Source organism: Schistocerca piceifrons, chromosome X (genome assembly GCF_021461385.2).
Source record: "Schistocerca piceifrons isolate TAMUIC-IGC-003096 chromosome X, iqSchPice1.1, whole genome shotgun sequence".
Taxonomy (NCBI): domain Eukaryota; kingdom Metazoa; phylum Arthropoda; class Insecta; order Orthoptera; family Acrididae; genus Schistocerca; species Schistocerca piceifrons.
This window is the reverse complement of record NC_060149.1, coordinates 252,689,200-252,713,175: the sequence shown is the minus strand read 5'-3', so window position 1 is coordinate 252,713,175 and position 23,976 is coordinate 252,689,200. Positions and strand designations below refer to the sequence as shown.

At 37.5% G+C, this 23,976-nt stretch overlaps 1 protein-coding gene across 1 annotated transcript in view; it reads left to right on the top strand.

Moving 5' to 3' along the window:
* Positions 1-12,944, top strand: part of LOC124721319 (PI-PLC X domain-containing protein 1-like) — a 71,973-nt gene extending 59,029 nt beyond the window's left edge. The window contains exon 6 of the mRNA XM_047246229.1: positions 11,018-12,944. Within this exon, the coding sequence (XP_047102185.1) occupies positions 11,018-11,385 (368 nt within the window). The 3' untranslated portion in view covers positions 11,386-12,944. The remainder of the gene's footprint in view (positions 1-11,017) is intronic.
* The last annotated feature ends 11,032 nt before the right edge of the window (positions 12,945-23,976 follow it).

The window sequence follows — 23,976 nt, the reverse complement described above, 5'->3', positions numbered from 1 at the left end:
TTACAACTTTTCTAAAAGTCTGCAATTAAATGATTTTTTTCAAATTTTCTGTAGAGAGAGAAACAAACAACTGAAGGTTGTGGCACATGATCTCCAGTTTTCAAAGTGACACCAACTGTACTCCAAACTTACAGAGGAAACATATGAGAGAAATTGGTTTCTGTTATTTCAGTAGACAGATTGTGTTTAACTGCTGGATCATAGATTACTACCAAGTAACAAACTAATTTAATAACAACAGCAATGATATGCTTTCATATTATTCACTTGCATGATTAATGTTTGCTGCGTCTGCTTCATGGTATACAAGATGTGAGGGGTGTCTCACTTCTCAAAGACAGTCCCTTGTCCTTCAGTCCTTACTTAGTTCTAGATCTTGTATATTCTTTTCCACTGCCTTTAAATTTAAGTTTTTTTCAAATGCCTCCTGTGTTTCACATCTTATCCCTACTGGTTTGCTACCTGTTACCCTGAAGTTCCATATCTCTACTGGGTTTTGGTCGCTCACCCATTGTCCAAGGTTCACAGCCATGTGTCAACACCTAGAATATGTGTGAATCAACCTTGTGCCTTGTTTAAAGAGTTCTGTCAGACTGCATTAAGCAGATGGTATTTCCAGAACAAAATTCCACCCCTTTCTCTCTTCAACTCTGTTATCCAGACAATGATGTGCAGTAAGTTTTACTTAGTAGAAGATTCTGTCATTGTGACATCTGAAACATGACAAGCCGGTTAGTTGAACTTACCACATTACAAAGATTCTAATGGCCAGCTTTTTAACTTTTCTGCTACATGCTTTATCATTTGGTAAAGCTACACTATGCAAAACAGACTTATCATCATCTTGCATCCTCCTCTGATTAGCTGATACACGCAATTGACCTTATTGCACTAATAGGTACATATTTTTGTCCAAAGTTCTGCCAATGAGATCTGTGTTGAAGAATTTCTTAAATCCAGTGTGTTTACAGTCACTGCTGCAAAAGGTGCTGCAAGGACTATCAGTTTAATAGAATCATAGGCTTTTTTTTACTTTGGCATAAGGGGCCTGTTTTGTGACCTTGAGTCTCTCAATTTTTTTTCCCCCTCAGTGAAAGCTGAGCACTTGTGACTACGTACTGTGTGCTTCCCAGTGCATTTCATGCAAAATATATAAAAAATGAACACATTGTTCAAGGTCCATATACAACCTTTCCACATTTGCCGTAAGTTGCCTCACACTTGCAATTTATGGCCATGTATCCACAATGTTGGTATTTAAAGCACCTCATTGTGTTGGGAAAAGAGAGTCACACCCTGAAGTGAATAGAGCTGGCCTTGACATAATCTGGTAACACTAGTGCACTGAGAGTGAGTATAAATGTATTTTCTCAAGTGTACTATTTACTCCTGTTGTTACATTTCTTATGCTAATAAGATCTCCTCCTTCCAATTTGTCATTTAACCTTCGAATATACATACCCGTTTAAGTCTCTACAAGATATGAAATCCTCACTGAAATTCAGATATTTTGAAGCTTTGTAGATATAGGGTATTATCTTAGCAATTTTGCCTTTTTTTTTTTTGCAGTGTCATTGATGTTTGTTCAAGAAATGTTCCATTTCTAAGTAATATTATTCACTTAAGTGTTCTATTTTGCACATCTAAAGTATGCCATCTCTCAGTATACTAAATATTATCACAAACAGAAATGTCTTCCCAAATTCTGCTTTTACAATAAACTGGCTCAGGTCAGATTTCTTCAACTTATTAAACAACTGAAGAAAGAGTTGACAGATTAGAAATGTTATCGTACTTCCAGTGGCAAAACTGACTTTTCTTGTTTCTTTAAATTCATTACTTTTTCTTCATATTTTTGGCACATCAGTCTTAAGGTATGTAAAATTCATGATTGATATTGGGTTCATCTAATGTTGGACATTAATACAAATAATAAAAAACACAGGTTTTTATATTCACTGTCAACTCATTTAGCCCATATTTGCCAAATGTTTATCCTGCAAATAAACAATATGAAGCATGCTGCATCACATGCAAAATATAAAAACTACTTTCACATCTCACTTCCTGTCAACTTATGACTTCGAACTAGTAGCCAGGAAGTACAATGACAACATATTTATCAAATACGTCTTTGACATAACAAATGAGTTTCTTATTGATAATCTTTCCTGAAGTTATATTGAAAGTTTATAATTAATGGATTTAATGTCAGTCACTTTAAATGAAATTAAAACAGGGACAACCAAATTTTGAAATAAATCCAATACATGAAAAATAATAAAATTAATACTATTTATGTTAGAATCATGTTTGAATAAATGTACAAAACCATTTTATTTATGTGATTAAAACTATGCGAAATCTGAAATTACAGTTTTGAACTTATCTGTATCATATAGCGCCGCCCCTCCCCACTGAAGAATTTTGCAAGCATGAAATGCTAGCAACATTCTGTACTAATATAATGGAACTGCCCAATGTTTAATTCTGACAAACCAACATAATGATAACTATCTTTTGTAGTTATTGTTAAATGAAAGTATGTTTCTGATTAATTCATTTCAAGGCATTGCATGTTAAATTTAATATAATTCCAACATCATGACTGAATGATTACTTGATATACACTTAGAAAATAAAATTTGAGGAACACATAATAAAAAGAGTTATATTTTTATTATTATTCAAACAACAATCAAGCTAGTACATATTTAATGGAATACAAAAATGGTGTGCGTATTACTGCTGTCAACATGTGAGAAGCAGTGAAGTGTAGTTTTATATTTGTAGGCAAACAGGTGTAAACCGAGTAAAGTTCACAGAAAAATTTGAGGCATGTATGGGGATGACTATACATACCCTAGTGGTGGGCATTGTACCAAGAAGGCTGTGTGAACCTTAATGATTCGCCATGCTCCAGGCAGCTGGTAACAGCTGCAGCCCCAAAGAATGTTGGAGCCATTGAAGCAGCAATTTTGAGTGGCCAGTGTGTGCAACTGTGGACCTTGTTATACCAGTTCAATATTTCCTATGGTGTGGTGTATGATAATGTTCATGACACATTAAAATTTCATGAAGTTAGTGTTCACTGGGTGCCTAAAAACCTGATAAACAACCACAAGGGCCAGCCTGGATCACTTAACACACATTAGGCCACAGGAGGGCATGACTTCCTGAAAGGAATTATTGTGTGTGCACAACTAAATGCCTAAAAAACAAAGCAGACCTCTATGGAGTGGAAACATGCAGGTTCCCCAGTACAAAGAAATGTCAATGTGGCTCAATCTGCTAGACAAGTGCTTGTGGCAGTGTTCTGGGATACGCATGGTGTGTTATTCGTGGACTTTGCTGAACATGGAACCACTGTGAATACTGCAGCCTACATTGAAACCTCAGTTAAGTCACGTCATTCCCTTCATGACAAGTGCCACAACATTGCCACTGAAAATATCAAACTACTTCATGACAATGCTCATCCCCTGTTGCTGCTCCTGTTCACGAGAAAATTGCCAAATTTGGATGAGAGGTGCTCCAGCATCCACCATACAGTCTGGACTTTGCACAATTGGACTTTCATCTGTTTCGTCCCATGAAGAACTTCCTGGACAGCCAACACTTTGTGACAGATGCAGAAGTGAAACCAGCAGTCAGCAGATGGTTATACATCCACCACATGGATTTCTATGAACAGGGCATATTGAAACTGGCACTAAACTAAACTAAATTAAACTAAACTAAACTCAGTCCGAACAGGCCTTGGAAGACCCAACAGTACCGACTGGCTGCCTTGTCATCCTCAGCCCACAGGCATCACTGGATGCGGATACGGAGGGGCATGTGGTCAGCACACTGCTCTCCCAGCCATATGTCAGTTTACGAGACCAGAGCCACTACTTCTCAATCAAGTAGCTGCTCAGTTAGCCTCACAGGGGCTGAGTGCACCCTGCTTGTCAACAGCGCTCGGCAGACCAGATGGTCACCCATCCAAGTGCTAGCCCAGCCAGACAGCTCTTCACTTTGGTAATCTGATGGGAACCGGTGTTACCACTGTGGCAAGGCCATTGGCAAAACTGGCACTACAAAGGGAAAAATATGTTGAGAACATATGACTATGTAGAAAAGTAGAGAAAAGATGTGAATTAATTTGTCATTTTTGTTTTATTGCTTATTAAACTTTTGGTAATAAAATTATTGTGGATGATGATGACGACGACAACGACAACGACGACGATGACGACGATGACGACGACAATGATAGAAATGTCATGAATTGAGCAACAAGAATCACAAACATTGATTATAAATTCTGTAAATTCTCCAAAATAAACAATGATAAAAATTGATGAAATTGATCAACACTATGCTTCAACATATTAAAGGAACAGCCAGATATGAAAAACTCAACATCAGAAGAGAGAAAACTCAGTATACTGTAACATATGTGATTTGTGTTGGTAAATGACCATGACAAATTATCAAAACTGAAATCTGAAACCAGTAAATTTGTTCCATATGTCAAGGACCTGACAAAGCAATCAGAATGCACCTTAATGTGGTGGAGATGGTAACCCCAAAATAAGGAAGAAAGTGAGGGGCAGCTGCTGGGTAGCAATTTAAGCAAAATAAAGGGTAAGGGCTAAGTGCAGGATTGTTGCAGGATTCTCAAACATATTCTCAGTTAGAATATAATGAATTTCCTTGAGACAAAGAAGTTGCTGTCCATGCATCAGCACGGCTTTAGAAAGCATCGCTCCTGTGGAATGCAACTCGCCCTTTTTTCACATGATATCTTGCAAACCATGGATGAAGTGAATCAGACAGATGCCATATTCCTTGACCTCCGGAAAGCATTCGACTCGGTGCCCCATTGCAGACTCCTAACTAAGGTACGAGCATATGGGATTGGTTCCCAAGTATGTGAGTGGCTTGAAGACTTCTTAAGTAATAGAACGCAGTACGTTGTCCTTGATAGTGAGCGTTCATCGGAGGTGAGGGTATCATCTGGAGTGCCCCAGAGAAGTATGGTAGGTCCACTGTTGTTTTCTATCTACATAAATGATCTTTTGGATAGGGTGGATAGAAATGCGCGGCTGTTTGCTGATGATGCTGTGGTGTACGGGAAGGTGTTGTCATTGAGTGACTGTAGGAGGATACAAGACGACTTGGACAGGATTTGTGATTGGTGTAAAGAATGGCAGCTAACTCTAAATATAGATAAATGTAAATTAATACAGATGAATAGGAAAAAGAATCCTGTAATCTTGGAATACTCCATTAGTAGTGTAGCACTTGACACAGTCACGTCGATTAAATATTTGGGCGTAACATTGCAGAGCGATATGAAGTGGGGAAGTGGGACAAGCATGTAATGGCAGTTGTGGGGAAGGTGGATAGTTGTCTTCGGTTCATTGGTAGAATTTTGGGAAGATGTGGTTCATCTGTAAAGGAGATCGCTTATAAAACACTAATACGACCTATTCTTGAGTACTGCTCGAGCGTTTGGGATCCCTATCAGGTCGGATTGAAGGAGGACATAGAAGCTATTCCGAGGCGGGCTGCTAGATTTGTTACTGGTAGGTTTGATCATCATGTGAGTGTTACGGAAATGCTTCAGGAACTCGGTTGGTAGTCTCTAGAGGAAAGGAGGCGTTCTTTTCATGAATCGCTACTGAGGAAATTTAGAGAAGCAGCATTTGAGGCTGACTGCAGTACAATTTTACTGCCGCCAACTTACATTTTGCAGAAAGACCACAAAGCTAAGATAAGAGAGATTAGGGCTTGTATAGAGGCATATAGGCAGTCATTTTTCCCTCGTTCTGTTTGGGAGTGGAACAGGGAGAGAAGATGATAGTTGTGGTACGAGGTACCCTCCGCCACACACCATATGGTGGACTGCGGAGTATGTATGTATGTAGATGTAGATGAACAGTTGAAAGATAACACATACACATATGTGTTACAAGCAAATACTAAGGATTATTTATAGGTCATTTGTGTATCTCATACCTGTGTCTGATATAATTTGTATCTTGAATTAATGTATATAACAAAAAGCATTAGCAGACACACAAGAATGGAACAAAACATAAGTAGCAGACTAGTGATACAACAAAGGTGTTGCTGAAACACAAGAAAGCTGATGAGCACTGGCATATGAGCCAATCAGATGATGCCACAGCAAATGATTATCTTACATCATAGGTTCATTGGACTGATTCACTTGCAGACCAGTCACATTTGGCTCCATAGTAAGAGGAACAATATACCTGTATTTGTGGGAATTAGATACGAACTGTGACTTTTAAGGAACACTGATAAACAGTTACATGGTAACAAATATGTACTGTAATTAATGCTGCTGATGGTCAACACCTGAGACTAAATTACTGCAACAGCAAAAACCTGAAATGAGCAATAAACTCAACGGACTCCACAATGGCATGACAAAGATCAAAGAGCCAAGTAAGAATGAGTAGTTACTAGAGGTGCTTTGGCACCAGCAAACAACAATTAGTAATCATTGCTAATGGTGTGTAAGATTAATGGTGGAAATGTTCCAGTTGATAAATATTCCAGTGTATAAAATTAGTGATGGAAATATGCCAATTCAGGGAATATTTCAGAGTGTCAAATTAGTGAGATCAATGTAGAGTGTGTGGTGATTCCATTGTTCTCTTATTGCATTGAGCTAATGGTAGGAAAGCATAGAATGGAAGAGGGTTACAGGGAAAAAATGGTATTGCAATGTTGTTGAAAAAACATGTCATAAATAACATTCCAGAAACAGTTTTTCATTTTATCATGTGTTTTGATTCTTGTTTGTGTTAATATTTCAAAGTTTTCTTTACCATCAATTGCCTTTCTTATGTTTTTAAATGTATGTCTCTAGTGATATGTGATAATTATTTAGATATTTTGATGAGAAGTTATGTAAGGCTTAGCTTTTGATAATAAATATTTTAATTGTAGAACCTCCAAAAGCAACCAATAAGTATGTTAGTATTTCAATTGTGATTTATTAATTTTTTTAAAACTTGCAATTTCTGTTAAAAAAATGTCCTTCAGATGGGGAGTATGTGAAAAGCACTGTCATAATTTTTTTATTTATGTAACGAGTAAGCAGCATTTCCATTTATGCATCAAAATTAAATTAAGTCACACTTTCCATGTTGTAGATAGACAGTGAGATAATACAGTGGTAGTTCCAGGCAACTTTGAGGTAGTGGTGTATACTCAATTCAAGGTACGCTAGTGTAGTGCTGCTTACACATGTGAAATAGGAAGGTGACTACCATGGTAATTTTCTCTCATCTTTCTCTTCATCCTATTGCTTTAATTCTCACTCTTATCTCACTAGAAATACTGTCATACTGCTCTGAACACTTCAGCAGAGTGTATGTTACACAAGACATTTTTAAATTGCAGTGTACTGACAGCAGTTAGGCAACTGCTACAATCTGTCAGTCTCTGTGTGTTTGAGTTATCTAAGAGCACGTGCATTGTGGATAATGTGAAAGCAGCTAGCTACTTGCTGCTTTGTCTGTCACTGCAAGTTTTCTATCCTACTTGGTGTAAGTGGAACACAGTTTATGATGACCCTCTTTGGCAGTGATGCAGTAACTGGTGGAACAGACAGACAATTCCTGCAGTTGATGAAACTGAAGTACATGATGTGAACAGTCTGCAAGCAGCAAAATCGAGAGCATAGTGAAAGCCATTGTAAGTGAGCGTAGACAGTACAGGGAGCAATATGAACTGAAAAATGTGAACACTGGCAAGGTCAATCACTCTACTGTCAATGGAACAAATCAAATACTTTAGAGAATAGCGAGACCTGCCTGAGAAGTGCAGGGCCATGGTATTATGGACACTGTCTTGTCAGTGGACAGGCTCATGCGGCATGCCCATGGTGGCAGCAGTGCTGGCCTCCAAGGGAGCAAGTTGTATCCATCGTATGAAGCCTGACTGTATCTGACCTTTCCTCCACATCGATTCTTGGGCTGGATGGAGAATCTTAACCACCATATGATACTAAAGCAAGTCCACATATTGTCCTTTGTTGTCATTTAAACTGTTTGGTAAGAGAGGAATATTAAATCTGGGGAAACAGTGTGATTTAATCTGGTCAGCTATTTAGGCATTTCATGATGTTGAGCACATTCCAGTTGCTAAATGAAAAATTGCTTGTTTCTGCCTTTGTTTTTGTCTCCAGTGCCATGAGGCAGCTTCTTCATCGCACAACAGTGACACCACTACCATACTAAGGAAGACAGCTGCTACATGATAATATTTAGCTTGCATTTACAGCAATTTTTTCAGTCTCTTAGTACAGGTGTTAGTCTCCTTTCCTAACCATAGAATTATATTACATCTAAAAAGATTTCCTTATGACAATATTACTGAATTCTGGATTGCAAAGACACTGAGTAAAAAAAAAAACTTGCATTAGGTTGTAACTCACATGGAAAGTAAAATGTGAACTGTTAACTGATAACACCCTTCTATAGATATGTCATCCGACTTGACATTTGAAGTAAATGAATCAGTTAAAATATAGACTGTTTCAAAAATGTTTGTCAGTTTCACAAGACTACATCTCCTACGTGAGTTAAGATAGAAACTTGGGTGTAAATTTTAACTTACACAGTGGAGTACAAAGTGTGTGCTTTCAAAAGAACCATCTGATTTTGCCAGAATATATCTTTTATATATAGGAGTATTCAATCCTAAGGTGCTTTTAACTATTATGTTTAAAATTACACCCATTACAACTGATACACTGAGGATGCAACACATTGTTGAAAAATGCTCTTCCCTTAAGGTGCCAGTGTAGAGGTGGCCCACCATGCTAAAAATGAAATTTTTGGCATGTTCTCACCATTTCAGGGGAAAAACCAACAGATCTCTGACACATCCAAGTAAGTGATTCCTGTAACCATCTCTCTGGAGGGAAACAAAAGTCATACGTCTTTTCTTGGGAAACAGTGTGAAACACATCAAGCTTTGGAGAGCCTCTCTCATGCTTGACCATGGTATGAGGCTGCCGTGTTCCATTTAAATGGAATGTAGCCTAAACATAAAAATAAATTGTTAACTTCCATCTCCCTGCCTAGAATGGATTCATGGAACTCTACACAGTGTTGCTTACTACCATTATGAATGGCTTGGCAACTGAATAGGTATGGTTTGAAACACAAACAATGGCACAAAACGCACAAGTCAGACACATGACAAATTGCCAACTCTTTGCTAGCATTATGAATTAAATTCTGTGAAACACATGCAAAACGGTTTATAATGTGCTCTGGTTCATATGACTCTAAGCACTATGGGACTTAACATCTGAGGTCATCAGTCCCCTAGACTTAGAACTACTTAAACCTAACTAACCTAAGGACATCATACACATCCATGCCCGAGGCAGGATTCGAACCTGCAACCGTAGCAGCAGCGCGATTCCGAACTGAAGCACCTAGAACCGCTCGGTTGCAGCGGCCGGCTATAATGTGCTCCATCTTGTGAATGAGCACCCAGGGGTGAACTATGGATTCCTCCTTAGATGATTCATCAGTGTCTTGAAATTACAGATATCAGTGAATTTATTACACTGCACCTTTTACAGCTCAAAACAATCAGTGTAAATCACACTACACAGTTGTAAGTAAATTATTGTTGTTGAAACAGAGAATGCAAAACATCTTTTGTTGCTGTTATTGCCATCTTGACTTGGCACACATTGGGTAGTGGGTGAGCTGCACAAAGGAGGGACAAACTAGCGACTTGCAAATGACATCAAGGTCACCTTTTAGTTTTGATGTGCAAGTTAAAACTTATCCTTTAGTTCTGTCTTTACTCATGTAGATGATATAGTCTTAAAGCTATGAATCTTATATACACCACATTTGACTATATAATCCATTTAAAATTCTGTCATATCGTATGTCAAACATGTCACCATTTGATCACAGGTCCCTTCATTTCCCTGCTTACTCCTGACATCAGATTGGTACGCCATTTAAATTTCACAGTTTACTCATTTCATTGAAATTTCTAACCTTCCACATGGTTCTTACTTAAACAGCAATTTTGTATATTTTCCTTTTGGCAGGCATTGCTAAGATGATTTGAAATAGGATGAATAAGCCTGACCCACCTTTTTTTTTCTTTTAATATCTCTTGTTTAGAAACAGTTGATAGTTTATTAACTACACAAACATTGTTTTTGCCTTGTTTCACCAAGAACCCACAGCTGATTCAATTAGAATGCGCTAATAGTTCTGTCTTACAAAGACCAAGTTCATTGACAGAAATTTATGTTGCTGATACCTTTTAAGAAACCCTCGCCATAATTATCAAATATCATTTTAGGCACTAGTTCCCTTGTAGGGGCCAGAGAATGCCCAACCATTCTATCCAGTCTTTGTTGTGGAAGATATGTAGTTTCCATGGCCATGACAGAATTTGACAAAAACTGTAAGTCTTGCCAACTGTGAAGTGCAAGGTGTGATTGAAATACACATGTGTAAAATACTGTACCCTCTGGCATTCATCAGAGTCATTCTTGTCAAAGATAAAGACCTTCTGAACATGATTAGTATCCTGAAATTCCAATTAATGTTCAATAATGAGTGAATAAATATCCACAGCCCTCACAAAAGTGTGACCCTCTCCTCACATGCACTGAGGAAAATCGGCATAGATTGCAATTTCAGATATTACAGTTTTTGCTGAAGATGAAAGAACAGCTTGCTCGTATATAGCTTGTGGACAATGTTAGCACCTAAGCAGATTAATAGGTGGTCACATAATATGTCAAGTCAAGATGATCATGCAACGAATCAAGAGGACAGTATGTGTGAACTGGTATGTATTCCTCTTATTGGACGATTTTAAAAATATTTCTGAATAACAAAAGGCTCTGTACTTTCCAAATGATTCTCCTCTTTATGAGTTCACTATATATTGTTAAAATGCCTTCTATTTTTTAAAATTAACAGTGCTCTCTTTTTTAAAGAATTTGCTTGGCTGTGGGGCCCAATACCACGGCTTTATGGAGATCACCAAACAACAGAAGGGCTCAAGACATTCCTTTGGCAGTGCATGGACGATGCACGTGCCACCAGTGGGACAACTTTGGAAATGTCTACAACTAGTAATCTACCAACACCAGCAGTTTCCACATCGGATAACTCAGATAGTCTTCATGATCTAATTGACATGGCCAGTCGTAATATCACTAAATGGTTTCATAATTATTGGTGGAGATATTCAAACCTTGTTGCCACTGACTTTTTCCTTGGAAATAACATAACTGATGTTAATGTTAGAGCTTGCCTGGATAAAGCGAATAATGTAATATTTCAAATAGCATCAGAAGACTAGTGATGGTTATCGTGATGATAGTTTACTGCATGACATACAAAGTGTAAATTCAAAACTGCACACACTTGCAACCAATAATACTACTACTAATAATAATATTAATAATAAGAACTATGTAAAACAATAGAAAGAAGAGAGATACATTGTAAACTTAAGTTGTAAACAGGATTCAAGTGCTTTCTAGTCATATTTGGTTTGATTCTCTCGGGTACATCACCATCAGTAAACCAAGTCTCTCCAAGTCCATCCTTATACAGACGGTTGGGGGGCCTTGGCTGTTCAATACAGAATATCGAATCAAAACACTTTCCAGCTATCTAAATTTTCAGTTGTTATTTTATTTGAGCAACCAGTTTTGGTGCTACACTACTACACCTTCAGACCACCTGACCGATAGTAGGAAGATTCCCATAGGGGATATCATTCACTGACTGGCATCTGTAGATTTCTACTTGACACAGTGATCCTTTCAACCATCACTTGCCAAATGTTACCTGACAGCCAGCAAATGATGATCAAGGGATCACTGTGTCAAGTAGAAATCTATGGACACCAGTCATTCAATGCTGGCCCCTATTTTGACTACACCAAAGGTGAGAATCTTCCTACATGTTGGTCAGGTGCCTGAAGATGGCATAATGTAGTGCTAAAATTGATTGCTCATATAAAATAACAATTGACAATTTAGATGGCTGAAAGGTGTTTTGATTCAACATTCTATACCAGTAAACTAAAGTCAAATGAACTTATTTGACATATTTACTGAACATGGCAGCAAAGAAAGGTATTTAAATTTGTTTGCATTGACTGTAGTATTTCATATAATGTAGAAGCAATAACTACTTAGCAGGCATTGGCAATGCATTGTAAAGCATAATCCAAGGCTCAAAACAAATGTGTAATGAGAAGGATGCTCCACGATTGCTGCCAAATAAAGCCTACAATTTCAATACACAAAACTCTCATTAGCTTAACTTGACACACGTGTGAAGCTTTCAGCCATAAAACTCCATCAAAGCTATATTTGCTCACAAATACGTAAAGATGTGTAACATATAGATTTATGATTACACACATGCATTGCTGTTATTTGATTTTGATACCCTTCATGTGGCTTTCCTCATTTCGTACAAGTTCATTTCCGCACATGCTGTACTAAAGACAGTGAAGCATTGCTTGGTATGCCGTGCTTGTTCATTGTGCTTAGACTTTTGGATGGTTTCACACTCTTGTTCAGAAAGTTGCCAAGATGTTCAAAATTTTGCAGTGAAGTGAACAGAAGCAGTACTACACCTAGCAATCCTATGCTTCTACAACTAGATACATGTACACAATAAATAACACCATTTTAGAAGAGTAAGTAAAGTGGCTTTGTGTATACATTTGTCTCCTATATGCAAGCAATGTTTTGTCAAATTTTGAAATGTATAACTATTACCATTCAAAGAAGTGGTAATTACATTTTGTTTTTAGCATAATTAATTTTTTAAATTATAATAATCAGTGATTTCTGGTTCATCCATCAGAAAACTTCTGTCCTTTTTAAAATATATAACAACTATGTATCATTGTGTGTTTTAATGTTTTAACATATTGATTTCTTTCAATTTATGTTCCAAAACTAATTTTTTATTAAAGAAAGCATCCTATAGTGAATGACAGTACATATGAAGATAGTCTTTAAAGCTAAAAATAATGAGTTACAAAATTTTGAAGATCACTAATAATAAAATCCCGGGTATATTTGTGCACTGGACATTCACTAAAATATCCTAAAACTCAAAGTTATTTTTTAGTTTCTGGGTAGCTATGAAGTCTTACCATGTATTTCACAATGGTTTCCTGTGAACATAAATCTTAAAGCAGCTGGGTGGAGCACAATGGATGTATTTATCTCATACCACTGGTGAGCACCTGTCACTCAACTGAAGAACTGTCATCACTTTCAGTCTCTAATGCAGTAACATCCCATTCTTCTTCACTTTCCGAGCCACTAAACTCAATATGAAACTCAGGCTCACTATAACCGTCCTCTTTTAAAAACCATAAATACAGAAAAGAGGCAGAAAGTGTGTGTTTTGTCACTGAGTATCCAAAACTGTACACAGTAAAGATGATAGCTAGTGGCAGCCATCTTGACCAAAAGATCACAGCTAGGCTACAAATGTAGGACCAGATGCTCTCTAGTGGCTGAACCCTTAACTAATAGTGCTGAAATGGATATAAGCATTTTATTTATTTATTTTTTTTTTTTTTTGCCTCAGGATTGTAAGTTTCTGTCAAAATAATAAAAAGAAGATAACTCAGGGTTTTATGTCAAGGAGTTAATGTCACTTCAGTTTTACATAGTTGTCAGATTATTGTGAAATACTATCTTTTTCACATTTGACAACAAAGGCTTCTTTGACAGGAAGGTTAAACTGGCTAAATTAGTTCTGTTAACAGACTTCAGGTGTTAGTACATATTAGACTTCCATATATGAATATTTTTGTATGAGAGTATCAGAATTGTGTGTCATGCAATTAAAGGAACTTGTGTATTATTTCACAATAACTGTTAATAATAGCTGAAAATGAACTAAAGTTTGAGCATAATGTCAGCTAAATGGAGAAAAACTGCTAAGATGGACAAGGGCCAGTTATTTACATGGCCATGCCCTTGTTGAAAAAATACCACTATCAGGATGGGTGGACTGGAGTTAGGATCCCCCTCTCCCTGAATGTGAGTTCGGTGTAAACCACAGTGACACCACACATGGTACCAAAGAGATCTATATTTATACATACTGCTAATCCTCTCAGCACTGCATTCATATTACAATACAATGGCATAAAATCCTTCTGGTTTTCAGACTTCTCATTTCACAGACAGTACAGTTCTTACACGATTTAGAATTACGTAATTTGCTGCCGAAGTTTACTAATGCTCTCACAGCAACTGCTGTTTAAACAAAAGGTAACACCAAAAGTAACTTCCCCTTTCTCTAGCGTTGCCATCCTTCCCACTTAGCAATCATGGCTCCATATATTTTTCCAACCATTTAATTGTTTTTATCCCATTTCATCTCCTTACCTACATATGTTTAATATATCATTCTATTCTAATCACAATGTGCTAAAATTAGTGTTACAAACTTCTCCTTTTGAGTTCATATAGATTGTATCATGAAAGTACAACCTGACTTTCATCCCAGGCCTCATGGAAAGATGAGATTCAATTAAATGGCAGTTTTCTGCTAAATGAATAATTTCTCATGAATTTTACATTTGCAGAAAATTTGTATTTCTGCCACCAACCAACGCATTTTGAAAGAAAGAAAGGTAGAAAGAATGGAAGATTATTTTCTATTAAAGCAAGAACTCTAACATTGTCAAGCAAAATGAGTCAGAAGTTTGATGATAAGACTAACAAAAGGGATTTGAAATACACAACATTTGTTGTAAAGTTGCAAACAGAACATTCATGTTCTGAACACTGTCTATGTGAGTTCTTTATTCTCTGTAAACCTTCCATTCAGACACTGGCCACATTCCTTCCATCTAGTGATAATTTATAGCTCAACATTTAAGGTTACTTAGCTGTGTTTGCTTGGCCTCGGTACCTGTCCTTTATGACACTACTCCTATAATTATTTGGTTTAGCAACCTGATTGTTATATGATGAGCACAGCACTGCAGAAGTTAGCTTGAAATATCTCTCATTTATTGACTTCAGACACCTTATGATGATCTACTTTTAATAATGAATTTATATAGTTCTTGCACTTCACACATCTTAACAGTGGCAACATATTTACTGAAAATGTCATCATTGAACCTAGTACCACAGTCACTGCACGTATTAGATGTTCACACAAACAAGTTATATTATGCTTGACACACAGTGTGAATCACAATGTATAGTATACTTGGTTGGAATCATTTAGCTGACCAGTAATACATTTCAATTTGAGAATGATCGCAGGATATTAACTAGTTGATTACTTTATAACACAGATCATCTCCAAAGAAAAATCATAAAAATGTATTTGCAGATTATAACTAACCCAGGACAGTTTTAAAGTCTGTACAGTATAACTATGTATTTATAGCAGTGTTCATGGATAAAACTCAAGATTCATTGTTAAAATATGATTTTCTAACAGGAAAACTGACAAAATAATAAATTATTATACTCCTACAAGTATTCACAAATCTACCCAAGATTGGCTAAATTATGGAATTTTCTAGATCAAATAATTAGCAAACTAATGCATTTTCCTGGTGCATCTGTACATTTTTGTAATCACAACTACAAAACTATGCACCTGAAGTTTGTAAATAAACACCTGTTGAAAAGTGAATGACAGACAACTTCTGAAATAGGAAATTTTTGGAAAAAATAAAACACCCACTGAGAAGAAGGGCACGAGAGCTTTTATACGAGGTATATTGCTTAAGTCAGAACCACTTATTAGCTCACAACAAATCTGACCTCCATGTGTTTGTACAAATCACCAAATTATGGATATTCACTCACAAAATTTTTTTTAGCAAAACCAATTATTTAGGAAGAAAGGCGATAACTCACGGAAAGGCAGAAACACTGCGTCATTGATAGGTACCCAAACAAAAGGTACAGAGCTTTGCTATCTTTCAGAATGAACTTCCTTTTTCAAGCTTGTAGGTAAAAAAAAAAAAAAAAAAAAAAAAAAAAAAAAAAAAAAAAAAAAAAAAAAACCACCCACCCAAACACACACACACACACACACACACACACACACACAAATAGCACATAGGGGAATGCCCCTGACTTCTTCATGAATCAAGTCGTTCAATTTGGTGGTGTACCAACACGGACCATCCAATGTGTCAACAAGGAATGGTTTACTGCTTGTAGCCATGCAACCTGACATAAGGACAGTTTTTTGTTGTTTCAAAATTCACAACTAACAGGGAAGAGAGTCATGAATTGCCAATAACCATCTGTTTCAAATCCAACACAAATCGCTGCTGTCAACAAATTTAGTTTCTGAGAAATCACTGCAAAGAAAACTATACACAATAGCTATTTGGAGTCTAATACCTCACAAAAGGCTGATGATGATAATGATGATGATAACACAAACACCCAGTCCCCAGGCAGAGAAAATCCCCAACCTGGCCAGGAATTGAACCCGGGACCCCGTGATCCAGAGGCAGCAATGCTATCCACTAGACCATGAGCTGTGGACTCACAAAAGGTCATTTATAACAGTGATACATAAGGCTCCATGCACTTAGTGGGCCAAACAACACAAACAGAACAGCACCTGAATGGAGGTATGTAGTGTGGTCTGTGAAGTCATGGTTCTGCCTCTTTTGAAATGATTCAAGTGTTGATTACTCTGACAGCCTAATGGTGTGGGGTGTGTAGTTCAGATTGGAGACAGTTCTGATTTTTTTGAGGGATTTTTCCCATACAGTGACTTTGACCCTCTCATTCAGGTTACCCCGAACATGAAGCAGGATTTTTATTTCAACATTCTTGGTGACAAGGTGTTGCCCTTTCTTCAGCAGAAACATTTCATGTGGGAATATTGGCTATTGAAGATCAGTTGACAGTTAATCTTCACTCTGAATGATGACTTTGGTGCACAGTTAAATTCTTGTAAGGCTCAATATTTGAAATTTAGGAAATCTTAGGAATTGAAACAAATGGTTATTGGAAAGTCATTACTCTCGTCCCTGTTAGTTGTGAATTTTGAAACAACAAAACACTGTTCTTACGTCAGGTGGCATGGATACAAGCAGTAGATCATTCCTTGTTGACTTGTGGGCATTCTCATCTCCTAAGATGAAAACAGACATGTTCACAGAGCTGCAAGTGTATATTACTGGCCTGAATACACAGCACCCTATTGCAGAATACAGCCTCCCACCACAGCATGTTTGTGACCTCTAAAAATTACTCCAAAATGTCTATTTTTTAAAGAATGTAGACAGTTTTATTACAGCGCTTTACTAGAGATAGCTTGTGAATACAATACTGGCAGCAAAATTCACAAATCTTATTTATGAAATAATCCATGAAAATTATATCTACATTAGTTTTCATGCTATCTTAACTAACAAAATTTCATTGTATCAGTCAAAGTCCTGAAATTTCGTCAGAATTAATTTGGTCACAGAACTGTTTGTGTACACATTTCACTTACTGTCAGTTTAGCAAGCTGTGTTCATATATTCTTGAAGGCTTTAACTTCCTAAATTTCAAATATTGAGCCTTACAAGAATTTAACTGTGCACCAAAGTCATCATTCAGAGTGAAGATTAACTGTCAATTGATCTGCAACAGGCAATATTCCCACATGAAATGTTTCTGCTGACAGTGAACATTATTAAGAAAAAAAAATGCTTTTAGATAATATCCGATTTTCTGTTTTTACACTAGATGTGTGCTTAACTTTCACATGAATTGGTATGTACTGCCCCTCAGTGCCAAAAAATGCACAGTCAGTTTTATTATCTATTTTTGATTGACTTAGAGACAGACAGAGAGAGAGAGAGAGAGAGAGAGAGAGAGAGAGAGAGAGAGAGTTAATAGATGTATTGAAATACACACTCCACAAGCTCTAAAATCTGGTGGGTTTTCTTGCTGGAGCAAGGCATGGTTCAGAGGACAGTGACAATATGGAAAAAGGTAAGAGCCATTTCATTCCATCTCTGTGACCAGGAGGTGGCTCACCATTGCCCGACAGTTTTGCAAGGTGACAGTTCATTTTTCTACAGCGTGTACCTGGCAAGCTTCCTTGACTGTGGAAGTTCATCACAGTGTTCTGAATAATTTGAAGCTTTTTCTCTACTATGTACGCCTGTGTAACCACTTGGAGGGCACTGAGGAAGCTGGAAATCAGAAAATTCTTCCCCCTCAAGCATATATACCAGTGCCTTCAGGATCATTTACAGTTCTGCACCACACATCATAATTTCATTTAGAAGGCAAATCCTTAATACATGGCCAGGAAAAACCACCATGCAGCCAAGATAACCATCTGCCTAGACTCAATATACACCAGAATAAAACTGTGATACTTCCATAAAATACTCTAAAACAGATTTAAAATGCCACTAGATGTGCTATCCTTTTAAAATGTATCAGATTTAAAGTAACTCTGGGGCTCTGAAGTAGCCAAGGTGGTGATTTCCTCCAACCCGGGCATAAAACACTAATATTTGCTAAGCAGATTTTTAAAACATAGCTCTTTGAATAAATCCTAAATGGCCTTCTTGCTCTCTGATTATTATTAAAAAGTTGCTCCATGCCATGCCATGCCATGAGAAGTTGACACCTGATATTAAGCGTAATTTCACCAGCTTCAGTACACATTTCAAGACTGGGGCTGCCCCCAAACACCATTATGGCCAGCCGATTCCCTCATGGTGAACCACATTGAGGATCACCAAGTACAGTGGTCAATTAGACCCCCACACTGTACAAAAGTAATCAATGTGGGACTGTAAAAAGGTTCCATAAAAGTGGAGCAGACATGTTCTGTTCACTTCCAATGACAAGTGGCTTATACACTTTAAAATATTGTGTGCCTAGACATAGTTTGCTTTCACACAAATTTCTGATGTGGTAACACCATAATTTTCTCATTAAATATGAGGTCCAGGAACCTCACCGAATCTTTAAATGGTGTCTGTTGTAATATCTGTAAAATTAAAAACACCTCTGGACTGGCAAAAAAGAGCTCACACTTATTACATTAGTAAATTTGAAATCTGTGTTGTCCCCTTTCTCCAGTCTCTTAATAATTGGTTGCAACTGACATGTGGTTGCTGTTAGGTTGGAAGAAGATTTTAAAATCATCCATTAATTAGAAGCACTGCACAGGCTACTTATCATGGATGTAACACTATCAATAGCTATTAAAAAAGAGGGGCACAGTCAAAATAGTATTTTGAGGAACACCATTTTCATGACCAGATGGAATGTTAAGAACTTTAAGTAACATAGGTACAGGAAAAACTGGAGGCACAATTGTAAGACATCCCTGAAAGCCCAATATATGAAGTTGTTCCACAATATTATGACGCAAAGTAGTATTATAGACCTTGTCAAAGTGAAAATATTATACCTCTTAGATGGTACCTACACAGGAAAGCCTGCTGTGTAGTTGCCTCCAGCAAAGTCAGCTTATCAATGGCAGAGTGACATCTCCTCCTAAGATCCAGACAAAGTGGCAGCTAGTCATGTGCTCCGAGGCCTTCATACACAGAACTGATGAGGGAAACACTACAGTAAATACTTGGGCTTTTACAATCCTACCCAGGTTTCAAGAGGGGGACTGAAATGGCTTCTATCCATGATATGGTAAGTGGTCCCATTTCAAAAATGAAATTAATGATAATTATTTTGGAGTTTCCATTGGGTTACCACAGCAAACTGTATTAAATGCTGTCAGGTAATGGTGATGGTGATGGTGCCCCAGACAGTGCTGACTCAAGCACCCACATTGAGAAAATGCAGTAGTATACTTCATTGTTGATGTAACTGAAGTCAACACCACTCCTCTCAACAAATGATTAATGTTTGCAAAATGCTCAAACCTGTTTAGCTGTAGTAATTTGAGTGGACAATGTCTCCTTTGTAGGTCATGGAATACCAGTTTTCATCACAGTAGTAATTGGATACCTTGCAACTCTGAAATCCTCCAGATGGTCTCTCATACAATAGATGGCTTAACATAACAGTATACAGAATTCAGAGATGCCTGCCACAATATTTTCTTACTCTCATTTAGAAAACAACAGTATTTTACTCTAAAAACCTCCCAACTGAAATCTGCACCTGAACCTAAACAGGGCTACATACCTGTCCCAGACTATGAAGCAGTATTCTTCACTCCAGCATGGCATACACTGTCTTTTTATATGTCATTGTAACTTAGGAATGAATGTATCAGCAGTATGATGGTCTGTGCTGGTGATATAATGCACCAATTCCTGGCTGCAGTCTGTATGTTCAGATACATCCAGCTGGCCATAAGGCGTCAAGTTTGCCTTGCTATGCCTTGGCTGCTGTCTTTTGGGGACTACTACTTCTGGCTGGTGTATGCAGATCAGGAACTGACAAATGGAATGTAGACTAACCAATTTTCAAAGAGCAGTGTGCTCAAGAGCTGGAGAGCACAGACCCTGTACCCATTCTAATGTGTATGCACTGGCCCTTATAAACAGACACAAATATTCTGGTAAAAAAGTACTCTCGCCAGCTTTGTCCTGGGAGAAGCTGGTGCAAGAGCCTTGTAGCACATGGCATATATTAAAATCCATACAGACAAGGAAAGGCTGGGGGAGTTCTGTGAGAATTTTAGTGAGAGCCCCTTGGCTCATCAGAGGGTAGTAGAGGGAGTGTACAGTAAGTCTGTGCTAAATATTTACTCTAATAGCAACTTCTTGGAGGCTGGTGTTGCCAGAGCTGAGGAAATGGCATGTATCACTAAGGTTATCCTTTTCAGTGAAGGCTATAACCCATCACAGGGGGTTCAGATAATTTAAAACATTTTTCTTGTGAACTCAACATAAACACAGAGGTCTTCTTTGAGCTAGAAATCTGACATTCTTTTGAATGCGTCCAGAACCAATTTATGTTCCATTGTAAAGTAGGACCCATCATTGTGGTGAAGTTTAGTACTTTTTTACCCTTACCTTCCGTCAAGGTGAGGATGTTGTGACAAAAGTGTTTTTGCTAGAGCACATTTCAGGATTTCCACTGGAAGATGTGTGTCCATATCATCTGTAATTTGTTCATCATATTCATCACACAAGACAAGTGCAGCATAAACTGATTGTTTCAGGATATTTCATTTTGGTCTAGACCTCTTTACCAACTTTTCCTCAGTCGCCGCTGCATTAAAAAAAGAATGGACCAGGAATAAAGGTAGTTGTGAATTGACAACACACCCTTATGTAAGAGTGCAGTGGCTCTTCGCACACAATACATGGTGTAACAGTACCATAAATTTAGCCGTTCTTTGTATACAGTGCATCCTGTAGTATAAAATGTGCCTACTCACCCAACAGAATATTGCCTGGCTACATGTCAACAACTTCAATTTGTGCCAAAAACTGAAGAGCAAATTCAGAACATTACTTTGGGTCATGAAGTTTCAGTTGCTGCACTATATGGATTGTGTACAGGTACCAGTGTTAAATATATCAAAAATCTTTCTGTACGGTGGCAGCAGCACTTGTGTGATCTTTTCTGCCCATGCCCTGTTCCTGATCCTGATCCATTACATATGGAAACATTTCTATACATCTTTCTTGCATTCCGTGTCAGACCTGTACCTGGTGGCCAAAATTGTAACTAATTTTTTTCCAGTTAATATTGTTTCCACATTAATCCATTAGAGTATCTACCAAATTTTGCTGCCATATGAAAATTACAGGCCACACTGGACCTCTGAAAGTAACTGCTTTAATTATAATTATCTTGTAGCTGTCTGTTCAAGTTTACCATTCACTCTCATCCATTAGATTTCTGACATCTGTCATGCCAACATCTTCCCACTCTTCCTTCAGTTCCATGTGCATCTATGTCTATTAGGTCTCTGAAGGTTACAGTGCTGTTAGAATTAAGGGTGTCATGTAACTGAGGCAAATGCGTATTCACTCAGGAGTATTTGGTTTCTGTAATATTTCAGCTTGATGTGATTTGGCAGTTTTCACCAACATGGTGCCATTCCTCAAACACTTTACAAATTTGATTGTGCCTGCTACACATTGTAAACCTTTATCTATATAGAAATTTAACTTTTTCAGAGCACCTCTCCTGTCTTTTTTTATCATTAAAACATATTCTGACACACTAAGTTTCCTGTTACTAATAGACTTACATTCTTTAAATGAACTCATACTAGGCTATCTAAAGCCCTTTTTGTTGAGTTGGTGTAATTACTCCCAAATGGTAGACATATTCCACAAGGAAGGCGTGTGCGTGCGTTTCACTGTGGTGCTCCCACAAACAGCTAGTGCAACAAGTTTCCACCCAGATGGAGCCCCACTTGACTGGGTATGTCTTTTGCAACTGAAGTACAGCAGGTTTACCAGAGCCTGCCTGCCAATGGCTCACCTCAACAGTCCTCCACCTCAACAGTGTGCAGTATACCTTCTGCTTTTTTATTTTAACTATGGCTTGTACTATCCTTGGTATCAAGGTGATTAAGCCTAGATCCCTGATGCTTGTGACACAAAATGATCCACTGCTGCACCACACATTGGTCACTGAAGCATTTACAGGGATTATGGGTGCAGTGGACTGGAGATGATCACCAATCTCCAGTTCAGGAACACAAGGTTCCTCAAACACGTACACTGACAATGGAGATTGAGTTCCCTGAGGTTGTTGCATTTTTGGTGCAACCCAGGACACATGTGACCCAGGACACATGTGCTTATTGAATATCACGGAAGCAGTGAGCTCAGTCCCTCTAAATTAGAAGGCAGGTCCCCACATAAGCCTACTTGTAGCCTCCTATCAAAACAAAATTTTATTGAGATCTTCAGTCAGCAGATTAATTCGATGCATCTCTCCATGCCGGTCTATCCTGTATAAGCCTTTTCATCTCTGCATAACACCTACAGCCTAAATCCTTTTAAACCTGCTCACTGCAATCAAACCTTAGACTTTGCATAGAATTTTTATCCTCCCACACTTTCCCACATTACCAAATCTAGGATTTTTCAGGGTGGATGCTACCTATTGATCATTACTTTTAATCAAATTTTGCCATACATTTTTCTTCTGCACTTGATTCATTACCTCTTCACCAGTTGTCTAATCGACCTACCAAATCAGTATTCTGTAGCACTAAATTTCAAAAGCTTCTTTCCTTTTCTTGTCTGAACCATTCATCAGCAATATTTCGCTTCTGTACAAGGCTACACTCCACACAAATACCTTCAGAATAGACTTCCTAACACTAACATATATTAGACGTTAACTTTTTTTTCCAGAAATGTTTTTCTTGCTATTACCAGTCTACATTTTATATCCTATCTACTTAAGCTATTTTCTTATTTTCTTCTCAAACAGCAAAACTTTTCCACTACTTTTAGTGTCTCATTTACTAATCTAATTCCCTAGGTGGCAACTGATTTAATTTGAGTACACTATTACCCACGTTTTACATTTGTTGATACTATCTTAAAACCTCTACTGAAAACACTATCCTTCCCAGTCATCTGATCTATCAAGTTCTTTACCATCTCTGACAATTACAAAGTCATCCAGGAACAACAAAATTTTTATTTCGCCTCCTTGAACTTCGATCCCCTTTGCACATCTCTCCTTTGTTTACTACTTGCTCAATTCATAGACTGAATAACATCAGGGATAGAGTACGACTCTGGTCTTACTGCCTTCTCAATTACTTGGTCCCTATCATGTCATCTTACACTCATAACTGCAATCTTGTTTCTGTTCAAGTCTTAGATAACCTTTCACTTCTTTCATTTTATCCCAGATATATTATGAGTTTCAAAGACCGTATTCCAATCAACATTGATAGCTTTCTTTAAAGTTAAACATGCTATTTATAAAGTTTGCTTTTCTTCAGTTTA